Source organism: Schistocerca cancellata, chromosome 5 (genome assembly GCF_023864275.1).
Source record: "Schistocerca cancellata isolate TAMUIC-IGC-003103 chromosome 5, iqSchCanc2.1, whole genome shotgun sequence".
NCBI classification, from domain to species: domain Eukaryota; kingdom Metazoa; phylum Arthropoda; class Insecta; order Orthoptera; family Acrididae; genus Schistocerca; species Schistocerca cancellata.
In genome coordinates this window covers 746919878-746943007 of record NC_064630.1, presented here as the reverse complement: position 1 = coordinate 746943007, position 23130 = coordinate 746919878, and the positions used below count along the sequence as shown (strand labels likewise).

At 46.7% G+C, this 23130-nt stretch overlaps 1 protein-coding gene across 1 annotated transcript in view; it reads right to left on the bottom strand.

Annotated features, from left to right (window-relative positions):
- Positions 1 to 115: 115 nt before the first annotated feature.
- LOC126188786 (carboxypeptidase B-like) overlaps positions 116 to 23130 on the bottom strand; it is a 180101-nt gene continuing 157086 nt past the window's right edge. The window contains exon 8 of the mRNA XM_049930399.1: positions 116 to 324. Coding sequence (XP_049786356.1) covers positions 116 to 324 — 209 coding nt within the window. The remainder of the gene's footprint in view (positions 325 to 23130) is intronic.

Sequence of the window (23130 nt, the reverse complement as noted above, 5' to 3'; positions counted from 1 at the left end):
ATGAAAATGCATGTAGGTTGCTCGTTTTTTAATATCACACATATTTATTAAATTGATTGGCAAATTTTTGTGCAACTTGTTGGGGAGAACACCTGCACCACACGGAGCTGTTCAGTCAACCACTCAGCCTGCTCCTCCCGAAGTTGTCAGCGACGTACTGACCAAAAGCTCGGACCGCTTCGAACAAGGGCGTCACGATGCCAATGATGTCGGACGTGGGGGGGTCGAAGCCGGCGTCGCCGCCCCCTGGAAGCTCCAGTGTGTACGATAGTGCCACACCCCCCACGGCTTTCGCCCAGTCAGCGCTGGTGCCGGCGGCTGCGTCTGGAAAAATAAAATAGTCGTCAACTTAGCAAGATCTACAGAATGCACCGCATTCGTGTACAAGAACTGTTAATGCATGCATTCCATTCGTTAAGAAATGAGCATTTCATGTATACAAATTGCTGATTTAAGGATTCAGTGCACATTAATCACGTAATTACTGTTTCACAGTGAGACCTACGTCCCAACCAATACAGAAATGGAACAAAACAGTTACAGGAATGCTCTGACATTAAAATTAATGCTTGCATTGCATCCGTTAAGAAATGAGCTTTTCATGTATACAGATTACTGATTTAAGGAATCAGTGCACATTAATCACAAAATTACTATTTCACAGTGAGACCTAGGTCCCAACCAGTACAGAAATGGAACAAAACAGTAACAGGAATGCTCTGACATTAAAATCACTAGCTGTATTACACAGTCCAGACACATCACTGTGACCACCTGTTTCAAACGTCTGATTAACGTTTGGAGCGCAGACATGCAGGAAGACAGTCTGTGAGCTTCTGGAAGATACCAACAGGGATGTGCAGCCACGCCGACTTCAGTGCCGTGCCCAACTGCGCTGGCTTTCTCGAATCAGGATCCGTGGCGCGAACAGCCTGATGCAGGTGGTCCCACAGATTCTCGACTTGGATGAAATCCGACAAGTTTAGCTGCCAAGAGAGTACGGTCAACTCGTCCTGGTACTCAAGCACGTACGCCGAGAGCTGTGCGACACTGTGCTGTGGGAAAGGAAAGGCATGGGGGAATAGGTGCACATTTGCGTTGATCCATTGTGTCTTCCAGAATGACGAAATCATCTAGGGGTTGCCATGAAAACATTCCCCCATAACCCTCTCTCGGACAGCCTGGATACCTCTGATGACTGTTACAGGGTGTTAGGTTTCCGACGTTTCACGCCGATGGAGCATAGTGCGTGATTCAGCTGAAAAGGCCACACGTCTTCACTCAGTGGTCGTGCAGTTGAGGTCACCGATGAACGGCAGTCAGCGTGGGTGCATCGACCAGGGGCCTGCTGCTCTACATCTACATACATACTCCCCAATCCACCATACGGTGCGTGGCGGAGGGTACCTCGTACCACAACTAGCATGTTCTCTCCCTGTTCCACTCCCAAACAGAACGAGGGAGAAATGACTGCCTTTATGCCTTTGTACGAGCTCTAATCTCTCTTACCATATCTTTGTGGTCTTTTCGTGAAATATATGTTTGCGGCAGTAAAATTGTTCTGCAGTCAGCCTCAGATGCTGGTTCTCTAAATTTTCTCTGTAGCGATTCGCGAAAAGAACGCCTTCTTTCCTCTAGAGACTCCCACCCGAGTTCGTGAAGCATTTCCGTAACACTCGCCTGATGATCAAACTTACCAGTAACAAATCTAGCAGCCCGCCTCTGAATTGCTTCTATGTCCTCCATCAATCCGACCTGATAGGGATACTAAACGCTCGAGCAGTACTGAAGAATAGATCGTATTACACTTTTATAAGCGGTCTCCTTTACAGATGAAGCACATCTTCCCAAAATTCTACGAATGAACGCAAGACGACTATCCGCCTTCCCCACAACTGCCATTACATGCTTGTCCCACTTCATATCGCTCTGCAATGTTACGCCAAAATATTTAATCGATGTGACTGTGTCAAGCGCTACACTACTAATGGAGTATTCAAACATTACAGGATTCTTTTTTCTGTTCATCTGCATTAATTTACATTTGTCTATATTTAGAGTTAGCTGCCACTCTTTACACCAATCACAAATCCTGTCCAAGTCATCTTGTATCCTCCTACAGTCATTCAACGACGACACCTTCCCGTGTACCACAGCATCATCAGCAAACAGCCGCACATTGCTATCTACCCTATCCAAAAGATCGTTTATGTAGATAGAAAACAACAGCGGACCTACCACACTTCCCTGGGGCACTCCAGATGATACCCTCACCTCCGATGAACACTCACTGTCGAGTACAACGTACTGGGTTCTATTACTTAAAAAGTCTTCGAGCCACTCACATACTTTCCAACCAATCCCATATGCTCGTACCTTAGTTAGGGGTCTGCAGTGGGGCACCGAGTCAAACGCTTTCCGGAAGTCCAGGAATATGGCATCCGTCTGATACCCTTCATCCATGGTTCGGAAGGTATCGTGTGAAAAAAGTGCGAGTTGCGTTTCGCAGGAGCGATGCTTTCTAAAGCCGTGCTGATGCGTGGACAGCAACTTCTCTGTCTCAAGAAAACTCATTATATTCGAACTGAGAATATGTCCGAGAATCCTGAAACAAACCGATGTTAAGGATAATATTGGTCTCTAATTTTGAGGATCCGTCCTTCTACCCTTCTTATATACGGGCGTCAACGTCGCTTTTTTTCAGTCGCTCGGCACTTTACGTTGGGCAAGAGAATCGCGATAAATGCAAGCTAAGTAAGGAGCCAATGCAGCAGTAACCGAATTGGAATCCCATCAGGACCTGGCGATTTATTTATTTTCAACCCATTCAGCTGCTTCACAACTCCAGGGATGTCTATCACTATGTCCTCCGTACGGGAATCTCTACGAGACTCAAACGGCGGTATGTTGTACGATCCTCTTGCGTGAAAGATTTCTCAAATGCTAAATTTAAAATTTCAGCTTTCGTTTTGCTGTCTGATTAGTGAGTGACTGGATGGAAGCCTTCGACCCGCCTACCGATTTTACGTAAGACCAGAATTTCCCTGGGTTTTCAGCAAGATCTTTTGCTAAGGTATGACGGTGGTAGTGGTTGTATGCTTCGCGCATCGCTCTTTTTACAGCAGCACGAATCTCTAACTTTTGCCTGTCCTCATTCTCCCGATTTTTCTTGTACCGCGAGTGCACCTGTCTTTGCTTCCTGAGCGTTCTCCGAACTGCGCTGTTAAACCACGGTGGGTCTTTTCTGTTCGTAACCCACTTTTTCGGCACATACTTCTCCACTGCGTGATTTACAATGTTTAAAATTTGCCCATAATTCTTCTACGGCCGTTGAGGCCAATACACAGCAATGTTCGCTGAACGGTCATTGTAGAGACACATTTGCCAGCCCCTGGGTTCCTCTGGGAGGACAGTTGCTGAACGCTGTTCCACCCCTGTCATCTATAACCAGTGATGCACAACATTGGCCTCAGCGCCAGGTTTGGATAGCGCCATTTTGGCATGCACGATATGCACTGAAGAGCCAAAGAAACCGGTACAACTGCCTAATGTCGTACAGGGCCCCACGAGCAGGCAGAAGTGCCACAAAACGACGTGACATGGACTCGAATATTGTCTGAAGTGGTGTTGGAAGTAACTAACACCATGAATCCTGCAGGGCTGTCCATAAATCCGTAAGAATACGAGGCGGTGGAGAGCAGCACGTTGTAAGGCATCCCCGATATGCTGAATAATGTTCATGTCTGGGGAGTCTGATGGCCAACGGAAGTGTTTAAGCTCAGAAAAGTGTTCCAGCAGCCACTCTGTAGCAATTCTGGAGGTATGGGGTGTCACATTGTCCTAATGGAATTGCCCAAGTCCGTCTGAATGCGCAATGGACATGAATTGGTGCAGGTGATCAGGTAGGATGCTGACATACGTGTCACCTGTCAGAGTCATGTCTACACTTATCAGGGGTCCCATATCACTTCAACTGCACACGCCCCACATCATTACAGAGCTGCCACCAGCTTCAACAGTCCCCTGCTGACAGGCAGAGTACATGGACTCATGAGGTTGTCTCCATGCCCGTACACGTCTATCCGATCGGTACAATTTGAAACGAGACTCGTCCAACCAAGCAGTCATCAACAGTCCAATGTCGGTGTTGATGAGCCCAGGCGAGGCGAAAGCTTTGTGTTATGCGTTCATCAAGGGAACACGAGTGGGCCTTCATCTCCGGAAGCCCATATCGATGTCGTTTCGTTGAATGGTTCCCACGCTGCCACTTGTTGATGGCCCAGCATTAAAATCTGCAGCAATTTGCGGAAGGGTTGCACTTCTGTCACTCTGAACGTCTTTAGTCGTCATTCGTCCCGTTCTTGCAGGACCTTTTTTGGTCGCAGCGATGTAAAATGATCGTACGGGAAAATCCCCACTTCATCGCTACCTCGGAGATGTTGTGTCCTATCACTCGTGCCCGACTATAACACAACGTTCAAACTCACTTATATCTTTATAACCTGCCACTGTAGCAGCAGTGCCGGCCGAAGTGGCCGTGCGGTTCTAGGCGCTACAGTCTGGAGCCGGGCGACCGCTACGGTCACAGGTTGGAATCCTGCCTCGGGCATGGATGTGTGTGATGTCCTTAAGTTAGTTAGGTTTAATTAGTTCTAAGTTCCAGGGGACTGATGACCTCAGAAGTTGTCGCATAGTGCTCAGAGCCATTTGAATCATTTTTTTTGTAGCAGCAGTAGGCGATATAACAACTGCGCCAAACCATTGATGTCTTATATAGGTGTTTTTTTTTGTTATGGTTTTAGGGCGCAAAACTGCTAAGGTCATTAGCGCCCGGTCTATGACTTAGGAAACAGTAAAAAAAACGAAAACGGAAACTAGCAGCAATGGGAACGAAGGTCATAAAATTGGAGAAACTAAAAGCAGAAGGAAGGCTTAAAAATTCACTACAGAAGGGGGTTGGTTGTCCCAAAAAAAACTTCAAATGACTGACGACATTTCACTGGCACGAATGAACTCTAGAACGCGATCGGCCGATCGCGTGTCATCTGCTAAAATTGACGATATATCAGGCGACAGCTGTAGACGGGCGCGTAACGGAGTAAAATAGGTGTCTTACCGTCCACAACTGAGAGCAGTGGGGACAGAGTGGGGGAGGATCGCCGCTTAAAAGATGTCTATGGCTAAAAAGACAATGCCCTATCCGGAGTCTAGTTAAAATTACCTCCTCCCGACGACGCGTTCGGGAGGAAGAGGTCCAAGTACAAGGAATAGTTTTCACGTCCCACAATTTATTTTGGGGAAGTGTCGACCAGTGCGCGTGCCATAAATGAACAACACGACGACATAAAACGCGCCGTAGATCGGCGACGGGAATCGATGGAATAGCTGGCCGAAGAAGAGAGACTGCAGCCTTGGCTGCAATATCGGCCGCCTCATTTCCGCAGATACCAACGTGTCCCGGGAGCCAGAGGAACGCCACCGAGACGCCCCCCAGGTGGAGCAAGCGCAGACAGTCCTGAATCCGGTGGACCAGAGGGTGCACAGGGTAAAGAGCTTGGAGACTGAGGAAAGAGCTGAGTGAATCGGAGCAGATAACGTACTGTATCCGCTGATGGCGGCGGTTGTAGTGGACAGCCCGGAGAACAGGGGAAAGCTCCGCAGTATAGACCGAACACTGGTCGGGAAGCCGAAAGTGATTTGGGGTATCGCCAACAACATAGGCACTCCCTACACCTAACGATGTTTTCGAGCCATCGGTGTAAATAAATGTGGCTACCGTCATTTGTGCACATAGAGCAGCAAATGCCCGACGATAAACAAGTGAAGGGGTACCATCTTTGGGAAATCGACAAAGGTCACGGAGCAGGCAGATCCGGGGACGGAGCCAAGGCGGTGCTGTACCCCAAGTTGTAAAGAAGGTTTTAGGAAAGCGGAAGGAAAGAGAATGGAGCAGTCGACGGAAGCGGACTCCCGGTGGTAATAGGGAGGAGGGGCGGCCTGCGTACCCTACATCAAAGGAGGCGTCGAAAAATATGTCATGGGTTGGATTAGCAGGCATGGAAGACAGATGGCTGGCATAACGGCTCAGAAGGACTGCTCGCCGATTGGACAGCGGAGGGTCAGCAGTCTCAGCATAAAGGCTTTCCACAGGGCTGGTGTAAAAAGCTCCAGACACTAAACGTAATCCACGGTGGTGGATAGAGTCGAGACGCCGAAGAATAGACGGCCGAGCAGAGGAGTAGACTATGCTTCCATAGTCCAATTTCGAGCGCACTAAGGCGCGATAGAGGCGGAGAAGGACCACTCGGTCCGCTCCCCAGGAGGTACCATTCAGGACACGGAGGGTGTTGAGGGATCGCAGACAGCGAGCCGAAAGATACGAAATGTGGGAGGACCATCATAGTTTTCTGTCAAACAGAAGACCCAAGACGTCCGACGTCCGAAAACGGAAGGTTGACAGGTCCTAGATGTAAGGAGGGTGGAAGAAACTCCTTACGTCGCCAAAAATTAACACAAACGGTCTTACTGGGAGAAAAACGGAAGCCGGTTTCGATGCTCCAAGAGTGGAGGCGATCGAGACATCCTCGAAGACGTCGTTCAAGAAGGCTGGTCCGTTGAGAGCTGTAGTAGATCGCAAAATCGTCCACGAAGAGGGAGCCCGAGACATCAGGAAGGAGACAATCCATAATTGGATTGATGGCAATGGCAAACAGAACAACACTCAGCACGGAGCCCTGGGGTACCCCGTTTTCTTGGGAGAAAGTACGGGAGAGAGTAGTGTTCACCCGCACCCTAAATGTGCGCTCTGCCATAAATTTGCGAAGAAAAAAGGGCAGCCGACCTCGAAAGCCCCAAGAGAACAGTGTGCGGAGGATACCTGTCCTCCAACAGGTATCGTATGCTCTCTTCAGATCAAAAAATATTGCTACTGTTTGGTGTTTCCGGAGAAAATTATTCATGATATAAGTGGAGAGAGCAACAAGATGGTCAACGGCACAACGATGCTTTCGGAATCCGCATTGGGCAGGTGTTAAAAGACTGCGGGACTCCAGCCACCACGCTAGACGGTAATTCACCATACGCTCCAAAACCTTACAGACACTACTCGTGAGAGAAATGGGGCGATAGCTAGAGGGGAGATGTTTGTCCTTTCCAGGTTTCGGAACGGGAACGACGATAGCTTCCCGCCATCGTCTGGGAAAAGTACTGTCGGTCCAAATTCGATTATAAAGGCGACGGAGGTAATGCAGACTATGGGTTGATAAATGCAGCAACATTTGGACGTGGATACCATCCGGTCCTGGGGCGGAGGAGCGAGAAGAAGAGAGTGCATGTTGGAGTTCCCGCATGGAGGAAACAGAATTATAGCTTTCGCGATTTTAAGAGGAGAAAGCAAGAGGTCGCACTTCCGCTGCACGTTTCTTCGGGAGAAACGCTGGCGGGTAATTGGAAGAGCTCGAAATCTCAGCAAAGTGCTGACCCAACGAGTTAGAAATTGCGACGGGGTCCACGAATGAATCATGCGCGACAGTGAGCCCAGAGACCGGGGAGAAACTAGGCGCGCCTGAGAACCGTCGAAGCCGACTCCAAACTTCCGAGGAGGGAGTGAAGGTGTTAAATGAGCTAATAAAGAATTTCCAGCTTGCCTTCTTGCTATCGCGGATGACGCGACGGCATCGCGCACGGAACTGCTTATAGCGGATACAGTTGGCCAAAGTAGGATGGTGACGGAAAATGCGAAGAGCACGTCGCCGCTCACGTAGTGCGTCACGGCATGCCTCGTTCCACCAAGGAACTGGGGGGCGCCGGGGCAATTCGGAGGTGCGTGGTATTGAACGTTCCGCAGCTGTAAGAATAACGTCGGTAACGTGTGTGACCTCATCGTCAACGCTGGGAAAGTGACGGGCATCGATTGTCGCTAGAGACGAAAAAAGTGTCCAGTCGGCCTGGGCAAACTTCCAGCGTCTCGGACGCATATATGGCAGTTGAGGCTGCAGTCTAAGGACACATGGAAAGTGATCACTCGAGTGTGTATCATCAAGGGCGAACCATTCGAAGCGCCGAGCCAACGGAACAGTACCGACCGCAAGGTCCAAATGAGATAAATGTGTCGTGGAGGCAGACAAAAATGTAGGGACCCCAGTGTTGAGGCAAACTAGATCCGTTTGGTGGGAGACGTCTAGCAATAGTGAGACACGTGGACAAGGATGTGGAGATCCCCAAAGCGGGTGGTGGGCATTGAAGTCCCCAACCAGCAAATAGGGGGGTGGAAGCTGACCAAGAAGATGAAGGAGATCAGCTCGTGCCATTGGTGTGGACGATGGAATGTATACAGTACAAAGAGAGAACGTGTATCCGGAAAGGGAAAGACGGACGGCGACAGCTTGGAAGGAAGTGTTTAAGGGGATTGGGTGATAATGGAGAGTATCATGGAGAAGAATCATGAGTCCTCCATGGGCTGGAGTGCCTTCAACAGAGAGGAGATCATATCGGACGGACTGAAAGTGAGGGAGAACAAAGCGGTCATGGGGACGCAGCTTTGTTTCCTGAAGACAGAAGATGACCGGCGAGTAGGATCGTAAGAGGATCGACAATTCATCCCTATTGGCTCGAATGCCGCGCATATTCCAGTGGATAATGAACATGGGGTGAACAGAAAATGGAGGAATGTGACCAAAGTTGCTGTCAACTCAAAGACTGCTCGGAGCTAGCGACCGACAGCATGGAATGGCATTCAGCCGAAGGCAGAAGATCCTGATCCATAGGTTGGTCAGGAGCAGCTCCTGCCACCAGCGATCGGCCGGTTGACCGGCCACCAGCAGTGCGCCTCGGCGACACGGAAGACGGCCGAGGGCGATTTCCGCCAGGTGGTGCTGTAGATGGGACACGCCTTGGCGGAGAAGAAGAGGAACTGGGTTTCTTTGTAGCCTTCTTAGAAGTATGATGTTTAGATGAAGGAGGAACCGATGGTTGGGAAGTTGTGGTACGTAAAAACTCTTCACGAGTATGCTCTTTTTTGGAAGGCTTGGTGTCTGACTTTTGGGCTCGAGATTTAGCAGAACCCGATGAAGGGTGAGCCATAGAGTGGGCAGGCGAAAGTGGTGAGGTTGAACGGGCGATCTTTGCGCTGGCCGATCTGACGACCGTGGCACTAAAGGTGAGGTCGCAAGTCTGCGTGGCCGCCTCCTTTGTTGGCCGAGGAGAAGCAAGGACAGTGCTGTATTTTCCTGTCTGAGGCACGGTGGGCTGGCGACTGGCGAATAATTTTCGAGCACCAAAGGGCGACCCCTTTTCCTTCACTCTTATTTCCTGGATGAGCTTTTCGTCCTTAAAAACGGGGCAATCTCGAGAGGAAGCAGCGTGGTCACCCATACAGTTGATGCAGCGAGGGGATGGAGGTGGACAAGCACCCTCATGGGCATCCTTGCCACACGTAACACATTTGGCCGGATTGGAACAGGACTGGCTGGTGTGATTGAACCGCTGACACCGATAGCAACGCGTAGGGTTTGGGACGTAAGGGCTAACGGAAATTATCTCATAGCCTGCTTTGATTTTCGATGGGAGTTGAACATTTTGTCAAATGTCAAGAAGACAGTGCGGGTTGGAATGATGTTCGTGTCAACCCTTTTCATAACTCTATGAACAGCCGTTACGCCCTGGTCAGACAGGTAGTGCTGAATTTCTTCGTTAGACAATCCATCGAGGGAGCGTGTATAAACGACTCCGCACGAGGAATTTAAGGTACGGTGCGGTTCCACCCGGACAGGGAAGGTGTGGAGCAGAGAAGTACGCAGCAATTTTTGTGCCTGGAGGGCACTGACTGTTTCTAACAAAAGGGTGCCATTCCGTAATCTGGAACAAGACTTTACAGGACCTGCAATTGCATCGACACCTTTCTGAATAATGAAAGGGTTGACCGTGGAGAAGTCGTGACCTTCGTCAGACCGAGAAACAACAAGGAACTGTGGCAACGATGGAAGAACTGTCTGTGGCTGAGACTCAGTGAACTTACGTTTGTGAGCAGACATAATGGAAGGTGAGGAAACCATTGCGGAAGAATCCCCCATGATTACCAGCGTCTCCGATGGCGCGCTCCTCCCTTGTGGCGGCCCTCACTGAGGGCACTTCCGCCTTAGGTGATTGTTCACACCTCAGGTCACACCTCCCGACAAACGGACGGAGGGACCAATCGGCACTTTCGGAAGGTATCAGCTCAGGTAATCACCCCTCCCTGGCCCTGGCCGTTACCAGGGGGTACGTACGTGTCTTACCTGTCTACCCGGGGCGGGGAATTACGCGTTACCCCGTCACCGGCTACGCATGGAAGTGCGTGGGTCGGCCTTCAGACACGCACAGGGAGGAAAAAAGAGAAAGGGAAAGGAAAGAAGAGGGGTCTCAAACGCCGCAGCGGAGAAAAGTGCAGTGAGAAGCGGGAAGGAAAAGAGAAGGACAGAGGAAGGACGAAGACTTGCAAGTATAGAACGCAAGGAATTTGTAACAGTTTAGAGCGTCCATCTCCAGACGTAGGCACAAACCATACTCCCAGAGGGGGAGAAAGGGAAGGAAAGAGCCAGAGGTGAGGGGGGAGGGCGAAGATGGGGGAGGGGGAAGGATGAGGAAAGGGAAGGTATGCAGCCCGGAAAGGAAGGAGGGCCACATTAGCTCGGGGTCCCGTGCTCGCTACGCACGTGTCCACAAAAGAGGTGTGAACCCCCTGGGGGGTTATATAGGTGTTGCCGATCGCACTGCCATATTCTGCCTGTTTACATATCTCTGTATTTGAATACGCATGCCTATACCAGTTTCTTTGGTGCTTCAGTTTACTTTAACCACGACGGCACACAAATAATTGACAAATCTACCCTTTTCGGAAATGCTTCCACCCTTGGACCGAATGACAATGTTTGTGCCGTTTCAGATAGATCCGTCTTCAGATAGATCCGACTTCAGATAGATCCGACTTCAGATAGATCCGACTTCAGATAGATCCGACTTCAGATAGATCCGACTTCAGATAGATCCGACTTCAGATAGATCCGACTTCAGATAGATCCGACTTCAGATAGATCCGACTTCAGATAGATCCGACTTCAGATAGATCCGACTTCAGATAGATCCGACTTCAGATAGATCCGACTTCAGATAGATCCGACTTCAGATAGATCCGACTTCAGATAGATCCACATTACGACGACAACTGCACCATTTACTGCATCCTCCCCGACATGCTTCATATACCCTCCACTGCTAGTGTTGGCAACTGGGTCTGTGAGTGGTTATTGCACGTTGACGTAGAATGTTGGCGGTAGTCACATTTTTGTGAATGGACCTTATAAAAACATGACGTCAATGAAGTTCAGTACGTTGTACTTTTGGTCTAAAATGATCTACTCTATAAGTGTTATATTGTATGTAAAACTGATTGCTTATGGGGAGGTTTACTATCTTTTGGTTCAAAAAATCTATTTTTTAGTTGCATTTTTGGATCCATAAAAGTGTTTAGAATCCACCACTGAAACGGTTTTTCCCAATACGGAACGGAAATGTTTGTTATTCGCGGTTGAACAAAAAAATGCACATGCCTGAAATCGGTCATTTTCACGCATCATTTTTTTTCTTTCGGAGGACGGGTTATTGTAGCGGTGCTTGGGAGGAAACACGCAAAATTCAAATGGAAGTTTGAACGCGTGTGTTTGGAAGTTAGCCCCCAAGTATTTGCATTCTGGCGCGAAGGCTGTGGAGATTGCGACTTTCCTGGCAGCGAGCAGCTTCAACGAAGGGTATTCAGCAATTCAGAAATTCTGAAGACCGTGACAACGATGTACGTCACCCTGGAACTCTATTCGACGCAGTTCGCCAAACATTCACACGACCACCGGATTCAAGCGGCCGAAAACCTCTTGTCACCGGCCGTACGAGTGGCTCTGGAGCAGCGCAGGATGGCCCATATCGAGCAGAACGCTCTCTATGAGGAAGAGGAAGGACTAGTTTACGGACCCGGAACAGAAGATTGAACACAAGTTGCACAATATTGCATTTATATGTAGTCAAAACTTCAAACGCGTTTTTCTCGAAATGTCTTTTTTATCACGCGGTACGGTAACTACAAATCTACTGAAACTATTGGCATGATTCTTTGTTTCCGACGAAGCGAACTTAATTGTCTAGCCGCTGTACCACTTTTATTCCGATCCATCAACTACAGGGTTGCGCACGAAATGTGTTACCAATTGTTTCTTTCACAATTTACGACACACATTAGATATCCCGCTGGGATCTCTACAGCAGTACCAGCAGATCTTGGAAAACAAATGAGTTACGAAATGACGTGTAATTCACGATACTGTCGCTAGGAGACTAGTAAGCGGCAGTAGCTCACAATGGAAGACTGACGACACAGCAACGATCGGCAATTTTGTTACTTTTTCATGAAACGAAAAGCCTTGTTGTGACTCAGAGGCATTTTCGACAACAGTTTAACGCACGATGGGTCCCTTGCAAGAAGACCATCCACAGGTTGTACGATAAATTTGTACAGGAAGGAACAATATTGGAAGCGAAGCGACCTCAGCCTAAGCCGGGTTGTTCGCCGGAGAATATTGAAGCGGTACGAGTTTGCTGTACAGAGAAGACCCGGGAAATCGTGGTGAAAGGCAGCAGTGCAATTGGGAATATTCAGACGCTCCGTTCAACGCATTCTTACAAGTGACCTTCATATGTACCCATACAAAATGACCTCACTGAAGAACACAAGCGAAAACTATTCTTTTAGAATGGGAGGAGCTATCCCAAAATATAATACCATACGACACAAGCGAATGAAAATAAGCAAAGTAGACTAATATCAGTGTCGAAAGATCACTTACTTCAGATACCGTACGAATAGTAAAAATGGCAATATTAAGTCTTTGAACAAGATCCTGAACGTGGGCTTTCCACGATAGCTTACTGTCTATCTGAATACCCAGAAATTTGAACGATTCAGTTTCACTAATCATATACCCATTCTGTGAAATTAAAACTTCGGGTTTTGTTGATTTGTGTGTTAGAAACTGTAAAAACTGAGTCTTACTGTGATTTAGCGGTAGTTTATTTTCTACAAACCATGAACGTATGTCGTGAAATGCAGTGTGCTGGTGCTCTGTCCAGCCGAAAAAACACGTAACCCTCCTATCGAAGTAGTAGCAGAACCTCTGCAGCGTAGCCGACGCTCGTTGCTTTACCTTCAGAAACACCGAATGTGATCGCGAGTTTTACTTAATTGACACACACACTGTGAAGCCTAGGATAGGACCTGCGTGCCGTGAACGCACTCTGAACTGGCCTCTCCCCAGGTCCACGCTGTACTCATGTACGTCAACAACTCACATGATGACAGAATATACTCTCCCCACTGAACACAGCAGAGCGCCATTTCGCCCTCCAGTCGATTATTTCACAGCGCCAGTGTAGCCAAGCTTGACAGAGTCGCGATGTCAGTGTCACGGTAGCCTGGCCAGACGCACACGTGATCTCAGTCCCGCTGAAAGAAAACGGTTGGCAGTGGCCAATGGTGACACATCAGGTGCAACCTTGTGCTCAGAATTCTTCCCCGAATGATATTAGGTCGACCACTGCTGCTCTCACAATGCGTTGATTTTAATGTGTGTGTGTACTACGTGGACGTCCATAGCTTGGTCTACGGGAGTGGGAATGTTCCACAGGCCACTGTTGAAAGAACCACTGAATCATTACGCCAAACACGTGCAACAACCTGTCCGTCCACCCTCCTGCAGGCCCATGTTGTAACCATGTTCAAATGACTGAAGTTGTTATACTGTGATATGTACTTATCGGCAGTGTAGACCTGTTCAACTCTAATCTCAGCAGAGTTATTGCCTTCAGAGTCAAAGCAGCTCATCGATGCATATTCATTGTCGATAGCACAGGTGTGGTCTTTGTAGGTGAGCAGAAAAACTAAAAACTTAAGGGTCCAAAATTGCTCAGCACAGGGCAGCGTTGTGCTTGCAGTGCAGCCTGTTGCCCGAGTACATTACATGAAATGGTATTTACTCATGCAGAGATCTTCGTGTGACACTAGAGGTGGAGTCGCTGCAGAATATGATAACCAGAAAGAATCTCCTGCGCCCGTGATTGTCCGTCACTGTGGTGGGGTGTCACTGTGTTGAGCATCCACACAGGCACCACACAATCTGCCCCATGCTTGCTTTTACTCCAGCTGAAATCTCCCCCCCCCCCTCCCCACCCCCCGCTCCACCAGCCGCTACGGTAACGCGGACAGGTAAGCAGAGGAGCCCGCCCCGCTTGTTTACTACCATCGAGCCACATGCCAGTGACCCTTGCCGGAGTGTAGGGTGGCCCTCCACACGCTAGGCTGAACCGCTGCTCGTCCTTGACCACTGACTCGGCAGCGTCGCATGCTGCAGGCGACTTCCTAAACTGATTCCCGGACATTAGGCTGCGCTCTTTGTTGTGAATTGCCAGGAGCCAATTCACGGAGTTTGGAGGAAGCCGAAAGGCACGCGATTAAGCTCATGCAGGCTGGCGTGAGGTCTGGAACAGTTCAGAGAAATAAGACTAGCAAAACAAGAGTAACTGGTAGAATACTTAACTTTAATCCACGATTGGTGAACATCTCTCGTTACTGTACAGGCTTCACAATAATAATTATCAAATGCTATGGCGCCTTGCTAGGTCGTAGCAAATGACGTAGCTGAAGGCTATGCTAACTATCGTCTCGGCAAATGAGAGCGTATTTGTCAGTGTAGCTTCGCTAGCAAAGTCGGCTGTGCAACTGGGGCGAGTGCTAGGAAGTCTCTCTAGACCTGCCGTGTGGCGGTGCTCGGTCTGCCATCACTGACAGTGGCGACACGCGGGTCCGACGTGTACTAACGGACCGCGGCCGATTTAAAGACTACCACCTAGCAAGTGTGGTGTCTGGCGGTGACACCACACTCTTCAATCCACCACCTGTACATTACTAATGCGAACTGTGTCGGTAGTCATTCCCAAAGCTCCGATTGACATAACATTTGTTCAACATCATAAATTATTACGAAGGCATACGAGAGTTGTATTTGACTTTATAACTACCACTAATCTCCATAAAACAATAAAAAAATGAGATTCCACCTTCTCAATCATGTACTGTGTCTAGGTTTCTTAATCGATGAGCCATAGGGCAGACAACTATTTATAATCTATTAATAGTCTTGCAAACTACGTTGTACAACTGCTGATCGGTCCTTCTGGACTACGACACATATGTATGCAGTCTTATGAAGTTACAGTTTCATAAGTATCCCCACCAAGCTGAAAGAAGAAAATAAACAACATGATTGCACATTCTGAAAGAAAAGTTGATAGTCTCAAAAAGGACTTGTCCTAGCATTCAGACTAATTACTGAAAATTTTAGGAAGCTTTACTTGTCACCAAATATCTAACTACCACAATTAAATGTAACAGCTAAGTACTGTGCTTAGTGCACCCTCCATCTCGACGATGCACTTGAGTGTTTCCTGCTCGCCGTCCTGTGAATACTTGGAAACTTAATGCGACAGCGTAATAAGTGTATATATTTCGCGAGCTTGTGGGGCGGCTGGTTGTAATTATTACTGTTAATAATAAATAATGTTTTGTTTGTTTTTCCCGGCCGATTAACCATATGTGGGGCGGCGGGTGAAATAATTGTTATTTAAAATGTTCCTATTATTTATGCTGTGTTTTGCCATTCTCAACACTGGCTCTCTAACTACAATATTGGCAACCAGAAAGTGATTAGCAAAACGTGAAGCCTGTAATTAGAATTCCTAGTGCCCACTTCATCTGAGAAATACACTTATAGCTACAGCTTATAGCTCTGAGGAATTAGGAGATTGTCTGGGATTCATAATCAAAAACGATCCTGTAAAAACGTTCGCTATATTCTGAAAGTCACAGATAAAAAAAAGAATCCACACAATCCAACTACCAGAGCAGTTCAGAGTCTAATGCGCTGATGCAACTATAACTGTCCAAATTAAATGTTTAAGTGAATGCTCGCCATAATTTGATGATAATGTTCATCAAACGCCACGCTAAATAATGGTAGAATGTCTGTCCCGCGACGGCACGTGAAAAAACGACATACGCAAACTGAAGATAGATCATTAAAGTCATCCCAGAATTAACACTTCACTCGAAAATGATTTCATGGTTACGCGTATCCCGAGTAACTTAGTACGGCATCCGAGGCTAGCAATGATACAGACGCGACGCGACTCCCGACACAGGTGATGTGCTATTCAGCGTCTGGAGAGAACTGGGGCCTTTTTTCTCTAGCGCAGCGTTATTATATATAAAGCCGTGGTGCGGACGGCTAAGGGAACGCCTGATCAAAATTGCTCTCCCGAGTAGCCGCTGGGCTAGTAATGCACCACTTTAAGTTATTGAATGAATCATCGCTTCCTTTGCTGATGGCCAATTAAGCTCAATTTAAATGTGCATTCAGCACACAGGTAAGTAATCATAATAAAAGTCTGACGTGGTTAAGTCAATTATTTTGGGCAAGAGAATTAATTTAATTACAGTGCACGCAGTAGACGAGCTCTGAACTTGCCCTTTGGAGGTACGCTATCGCTATAGTTATATAGTTATATAGTTAAATAGTTAAAACTTCTCACATCTTTATGATTATAGCGGATCTCCATTCTAATTTAAATTTAACATCCTAGCCTTATTTATTTGCCTACTTAACCTATCTTGCTTCCTTAATTTTTAAGACAAAACCAGAAAATCATTAATTTCCACTAAAATTTTAATTTGTCAGATCCAAGGTACTGTTTCTATTAAATTATTATGAAAAAGGAATCTAAATATAAATTTTTAAGTCTATCTCTTTTCTGTTGCGCCAATGATTTTTACAGAAAAAATCCAAATTTCGAAAATGGTTAAAGTTATTGAACTGACATTCAACACATATTGATTTAGTGTTATTCCTGACATGCTGGAACCGTTTCAGGTTATTTACTTGATTTTAAAAGTATTGCGCAACATTTATGACGTCAGAGCTAGTTACAGCGGACTAGGCTGGCACACAATGGAACGACTGATGTGAATTTTATGCAGCGTGAGTAGGCTGCTTCCCTACAACCTCGAACCAAAGAAACGACACAGGAAAGTGTTAGTGATACACACACTCTTGCAAGGACCGATGTCGCTTACCATAAGCTGAATTCTTTTCTCCGCGTGCACTGACGTGCCGGTGAGGCGTCATGCAGCAGTAACCAATATAACAACTGCGCCAGACAGTGGTGTCGACAGAAGTTGGTAGGGTGTCAAGGTATTTAACTACTCTTTGCTCGGATTGAATCGGCTGGTGAGTCACTTATTTTACCATATTTTCGAAGGTCTGTGTGGGAGAGAAACGCAGGACGAAGCAGCTGTGTGCGGCTGCCTCCACCAAGTTCCAGGATGGTTGAGCCTAGGTGACTATGGCGGTGGTCGGGCGCTGTCTCTTTCGAAGGCGTCCTCGGTAACCGGGTAACCCCTGCTTTCCCTCGGTCGGATGGAAGGCAATGAGACTTGCGTAGACCGCTAAGGGCGCCAAGAAGGCGTGCACTACACGCAGGAAGCGGCTGCTAGGGTAGGGGAGTACTTGTGGCGTACACAGAGGGATTTTTGGGTTAGAGAACCCCTACCTTGGGATCAAAGACGATTTGCCTGTTACATCAGCCACAGTGACCTCAGAGAATCTTAGACCTCGCAGATCAGAGGTAGAAAAGGTTAATATGAGTTTAGTAAACTGCAGGAGCATCCAAGGAAAAGTCCCAGAATTAGTATCGCTTACTGAAGGTTATAATGCACGGATAGTATTGAGAACAGAAAGCTGGTTGAAACTAGACGACAATGACAACGAAATCCTAAGTTCACATTGGAATGTTTATCGTAAGGATAGGTTTGTCGCCAATAATGGTGGCTGTGTGTTTATTGCAGCAAAAAAAAGCGATAAAAACTAGGGAGGTTATCACGGATTCCTAATGCGAATTAATCTGGGTGAAAATGAGTATCAAAGAACGGTCAAAAATGGTGATCGGATGCTTTTATAGTCACCCTGGGTCAGGAGCGCTCCGGACAGAACTTGCAGAATATCATTAGTAATTTTCCTGACCATGCCGTGGTAATAGGGAGTGACTTCAACTTGCCAGGTATAGACTGGGAGTGTTATGCCATCAAAATTGGTGCCAGAGACTGGGATTCGTGTGGCATTGTTCTGGATGCCTTGTCCGAAAGTTACCTTGAGAAGATAGATAGAGAAGCAATTCGTGAGGGTAACGTCTTAGACCTCCTGGCAACAAACAGACCAGAACTTATTGAATCAGTTAACGTAGAGGAATGTATCAGTGATCATAAGGCTGTGACAGCATCTATGACAACGGGTTCTACAAGGGATATGAAGAAAGGAAGGAAGATATATTTGCTTAGCAAGGATGACAGGATACAAATTTCAGAATATCTCAGCAGTCAGCATCAAATATTCGGTGTTGTGGATGAAGAAGTGGAGAACAAATGGAAAAAATTCAAAGGTATCGTTCAATATGCCCCAGACAAGTACGTACCGAGTAAGGTTTTAAGGAATGGTAAAGATCCACCATGGGTTAATAGCCGTGTTAGAAAAGCGCTAGGTAAACTAAGAGCACTTCATCTCAGATTCAAGAGAAGTAAGAACCTAGCTGACGAGCAAAAGCTGAACAAAGCGAAAATGAGCGTAAGGAGAGCAATGAGAGAAGCGTTCAATGATTTTGAAAGTAAAAACTCTCAGAGATTTTGGACGTACGTAAAATCAGTAAGTAGGTCAAAATCAACTATGCATTCCCTCAGTGACCACACCGGCTCCCAAACGTAAAATAATAGAGGGAAGGCCGATATACTGAATTCGGTCTTCCGATGCTGTTTCACCACGGAAGATCGTAACACTGTCCCTCATTCCAGTCGTCGTACGAACGTCTAAATGGCAGATATTGAGATAACCTATCGTGGAACTGAAAAGTGACTACAATCGCTTAGTAGTGGAAAGGCGTCAGGACCAAATGAGATACGTATAAGATTCTATAAAGATTATGAGAAAGAACTTGCTCCTCTTGTAGCAGTAATTTATCGTAGATCGCTGGAACAATGAAACATGCTTAACGACTGGAGAAAAGAACAGATCATTCCCGTTTATAAGAAAGGCCGTAAGACACATCCACATAATTATAGACTTATATCGTTGACATCAATCTGTTGCAGAATTATGGAACATGTTTTACGCTAAAAATTATGACTTTTTTGAAAAATGAACATCTCCTCGATAAAAATCAACATGTGTTTCACAGAGATCCTGCGAAACTCAGCTCGCTTTGTTCCTCCATGGGATCCACAACGCAGTGGACAACGGCGCTCAGGTTGGCCTGCAGACTTTCTTGCAGATAGAACTCAACACGTCGTTCTTAAAAAAATGTTCAAATGTGTGTGAAATCTTATGGGACTTAACTGCTAAGGTCATCAGTCCCTAAGCTTACACACTACTTAACCTAAATTATCCGAAGGACAAACACACACACACCCATGCCCGAGGGAGGACTCGTACCTCCGCCGGGATCAGCCGCACAGTCCATGACTGCAGCGTCTTAGACCGCTCGGCTAATACCGCGCGGCTACGTCGGTCGTAACGTAACTGTATCGACAGATGTAAAGGTAATATCTGGAGTACCACAGGGAAGTGTGATAGTACCGTGACTGTTTATAGTATATATAAATGATGTAGTAGAAAGCGTCTGATGCCCTTTAAGGCTATTTGCAGATGGTGCAGTTGTCTACAGTAGCAAAGCCAGAGGAAAGTAAGAATTTTCAGAACGAGAGCCTGGAGAGAAATGATGAATGGTGCAGGTTCTGGCAGTTGACCCTGAACATAAATAAATGTTAATTGCGCATACCTGGGAAAAGAAATCCACTACTGTACATCTACTCTGTTGATGACAAACAGCTGGAGACAGCGTCTGCGGTCAAATAACTAGGGGTAACTAGCCAGAACGATCTTAAGTGGAATAACCACATGAAACAGATAGTGGGAAAAGCAGATACCAGACTCAGATTCATCAGAAGAACCTTAAGGAAAAGTGGCTTATAAGGCTCTCGTTCGCCCGATTCTTGAGTATTGTTCATCTATCTGGGATCACTATCAGGTAGGACTAACAGAGGAGATAGAGAAGATCCAAAGAAGACCGGCGCGTTTAATCACGGAATCTTTTAGCTGGCGAGACAGCGTTACGGAGATACTAACCAAACTCCACTGGCAGACGTTACAGTACAGACGCCACGGAGAGATTTACTACTTAAATTTTGGGACGGGACTTTCCATGAGGAGTCCGCCCACATACATCTCGCATATTGACCACGAGGAGAAAATTCGAGAAATTAGTGCCAATACCGACAATCATTATTCCCACACACTATTCGGGAGTGTACGCAGCTCGTGGTCGTGCGGTAGCGTTCTCGCTTCCCGCACCCGGGTTCCCGGGTTCGATTCCCGGCGGGGTCAGGGATTTTCTCTGCCTCGTGATGACCGGGTGTTGTGTGCCGTCCTTAGGTTAGTTAGGTTTAAGTAGGTCTAAGTTCTAGGGGACTGATGACCATAGATGTTAGGTCCCATAGTGCTCAGAGCCATTTGAACCATTTTTTTCATTCGGGAGTGGAACAAGGTTGGAGGAATCAGATAGTGGTAGCGAAAATACCTTCCGCCACACACCATTAGGAGGCTTGCAGAGTATGATGCAGATATAGATGTAGATGATAATAGATTTACAACAAGTGGGGGGGGGGGGGTGCACGATCGAGCGTGGATTCTCCCAGCGCGACGCCGTGCTCCCTGTGCTAGGTGCTAGGGCTGTTGGGCATTGTATCGACGTAGTCTGAGAATCTCGACTCGTTGGCAGCAGGGCCTCCCGTGGGCATGGTGTTGTGCCTTGTCGGTTACTCTTCCCACGCTGCGGTCTTCCCGCGCGCGCTTTCGAAGATCAAGCTGACTGGCTGACAGCTGGCTACACTTGCCAACAAAAGAAGGCGCCACGACTTTGGGGGTGGGCGGCAAGCATCTCAATTGAAGTATGATTTTTCATGGTGATCTGTAGGGCTTGTTGCACGGTAGTTTGTATCCTCGACTGGCCGCTATTGGCAGTCATCCGGCTCGGTGGGGTCGGCGCATCTTAATTTTTCAGAGTTTATGCAGAGACAGAATTTTCTAGGCGGATTCTATACCGGACCAGCTGTAAGAGAAGACAGAGTAGAGATTGGACATCTGGTCGAGATGAGAATTGTCACTGTCTCGGGAGACCGGACGGAGTTTTGTAGGTGCTGATTCGTTGTGCCGGTCCGTATAGCTCGCTTGCCATGTCGCAACTTATCGGAACATCTCCACGGTTGCAGCTCGTCGGGCAGGCTAACGATCCTGACTGCAGCCTGCAATGATGCCCATCGCCGATAACTGAGTTCGGACGAACTGAGACAAAACGTTTGCTAAAGTATTCGGCAGCTGCTGGAAACTACGGACTTTCATCTTCCATGGATCATTTTGCGCTATAAATAGTCATGATGCGAAACGAGTCAAAAATTGCGAATTAATTTGTACATCTGTTTGTACTCTAAACATCACCATATAATTACTTCCCCCCCCCCCCCCCCCCGAAGTGAAAACAAGTATACAGATAGAGTTAGCAGTTCCTACCAACCACCTTTTACACATTACAAACATAGAAACTCTTATACGGAATAGAAGCAGTTGTAAAGGTGAAAGTTTCTCAATTTATTTTAAAATGTTACCTTGCTGCTTGTTAGACATTTTATATCAATGGGTAAGTGGTCAAAAAGTTTTGTTGCAATGTTGTGCACCCTTTTCTGTGCTAAAGACAACCTTAATATTGAGTAACGAATGTCATTTTTTCTTCTAGCATTCTAATTATTTAACTCACTGTTCCTTTTGAACTGTAGTGGATTATTTACAAAAAACTTCTTGAGGCAATAAATATACTGTGAGGCAGCTGTCAGAATGCCCAACACCTTAAACAGATGTCTGCAAGATGGTCGAGGGTGAGCACCACATATTCATACAGCACGTTTTTGGCCAATGGAGACCTTTCTTAAATATGCGTTACCACAGAACGTTATTCCATGTGACATAACTGAATCAAAATAAGCAAAACATGTCAACTTAGTGATATCTCTCTCCCAAAAATTTGCTATGATTCTAGATGCAAATGTGGCTGAACTAAGTTGTTTTGGGAGTTCCAAAATGTGTTTTTTGCAATTTAAATTCTCATCAATAGGGAAGTATAAGAATTTTGAAGTTTCCACCATATGTATTATTTCATCACCATGTGTCATACTTTTCATTGGTGCAGTACCCCTAGAGGTGCAGAGCTGAGTATGAGTTTTTGTGAAATTCAGGGTGAGACCATTACAATACGGGTGTCATCTGCAAAAAGAACTAATTCTGGTTGTTGTACATTAGACGGTAGATCATTTACATACGAGAAACTGTAGCGTACCTAAGATTGAGCCTTGTGGAACCCCACACGTGATTTCTCCCCAGTCAGAATTATTTGCCTGTACTCTGTTCGTTGAATTACTATTAAGTATAACTTTCAGCATTCTTTTCGTTAGATATGACATGATCCGTTGGTTGGCTATACCATCAGTCCCATAAAACTTCAACTTATATAGGAGTATACTATGATTCACACAATCAAATGCCTTGGATAGGTCACAGAAAATACCTATGGATGGTATTTTGTTACATAATGTTTGTAATATCTGGTGTAACATGTAAATGGCATTCTCATTAGAGCAACCCTTCTGAAACCCAAACTGATTTCTTGAGGATATTATTGCCGCCAAGGTGAGATACTATTCTAGAATAAATCACCTTCTGAAAAATTTTCTGACGACGCAATCACCGTATCTCCACGCACTGTGCCCAGGGTGGATCTGACGTACAAATGGGATTCTTAGATGATTTCTGCTACCCCCCACCCCACCCCGACCACTGTTCCCCAAGTTAGCGAGATAGCAATCTGTTTGGATAATCAGCCCACTCACAATAGAGAAAAGGAAGC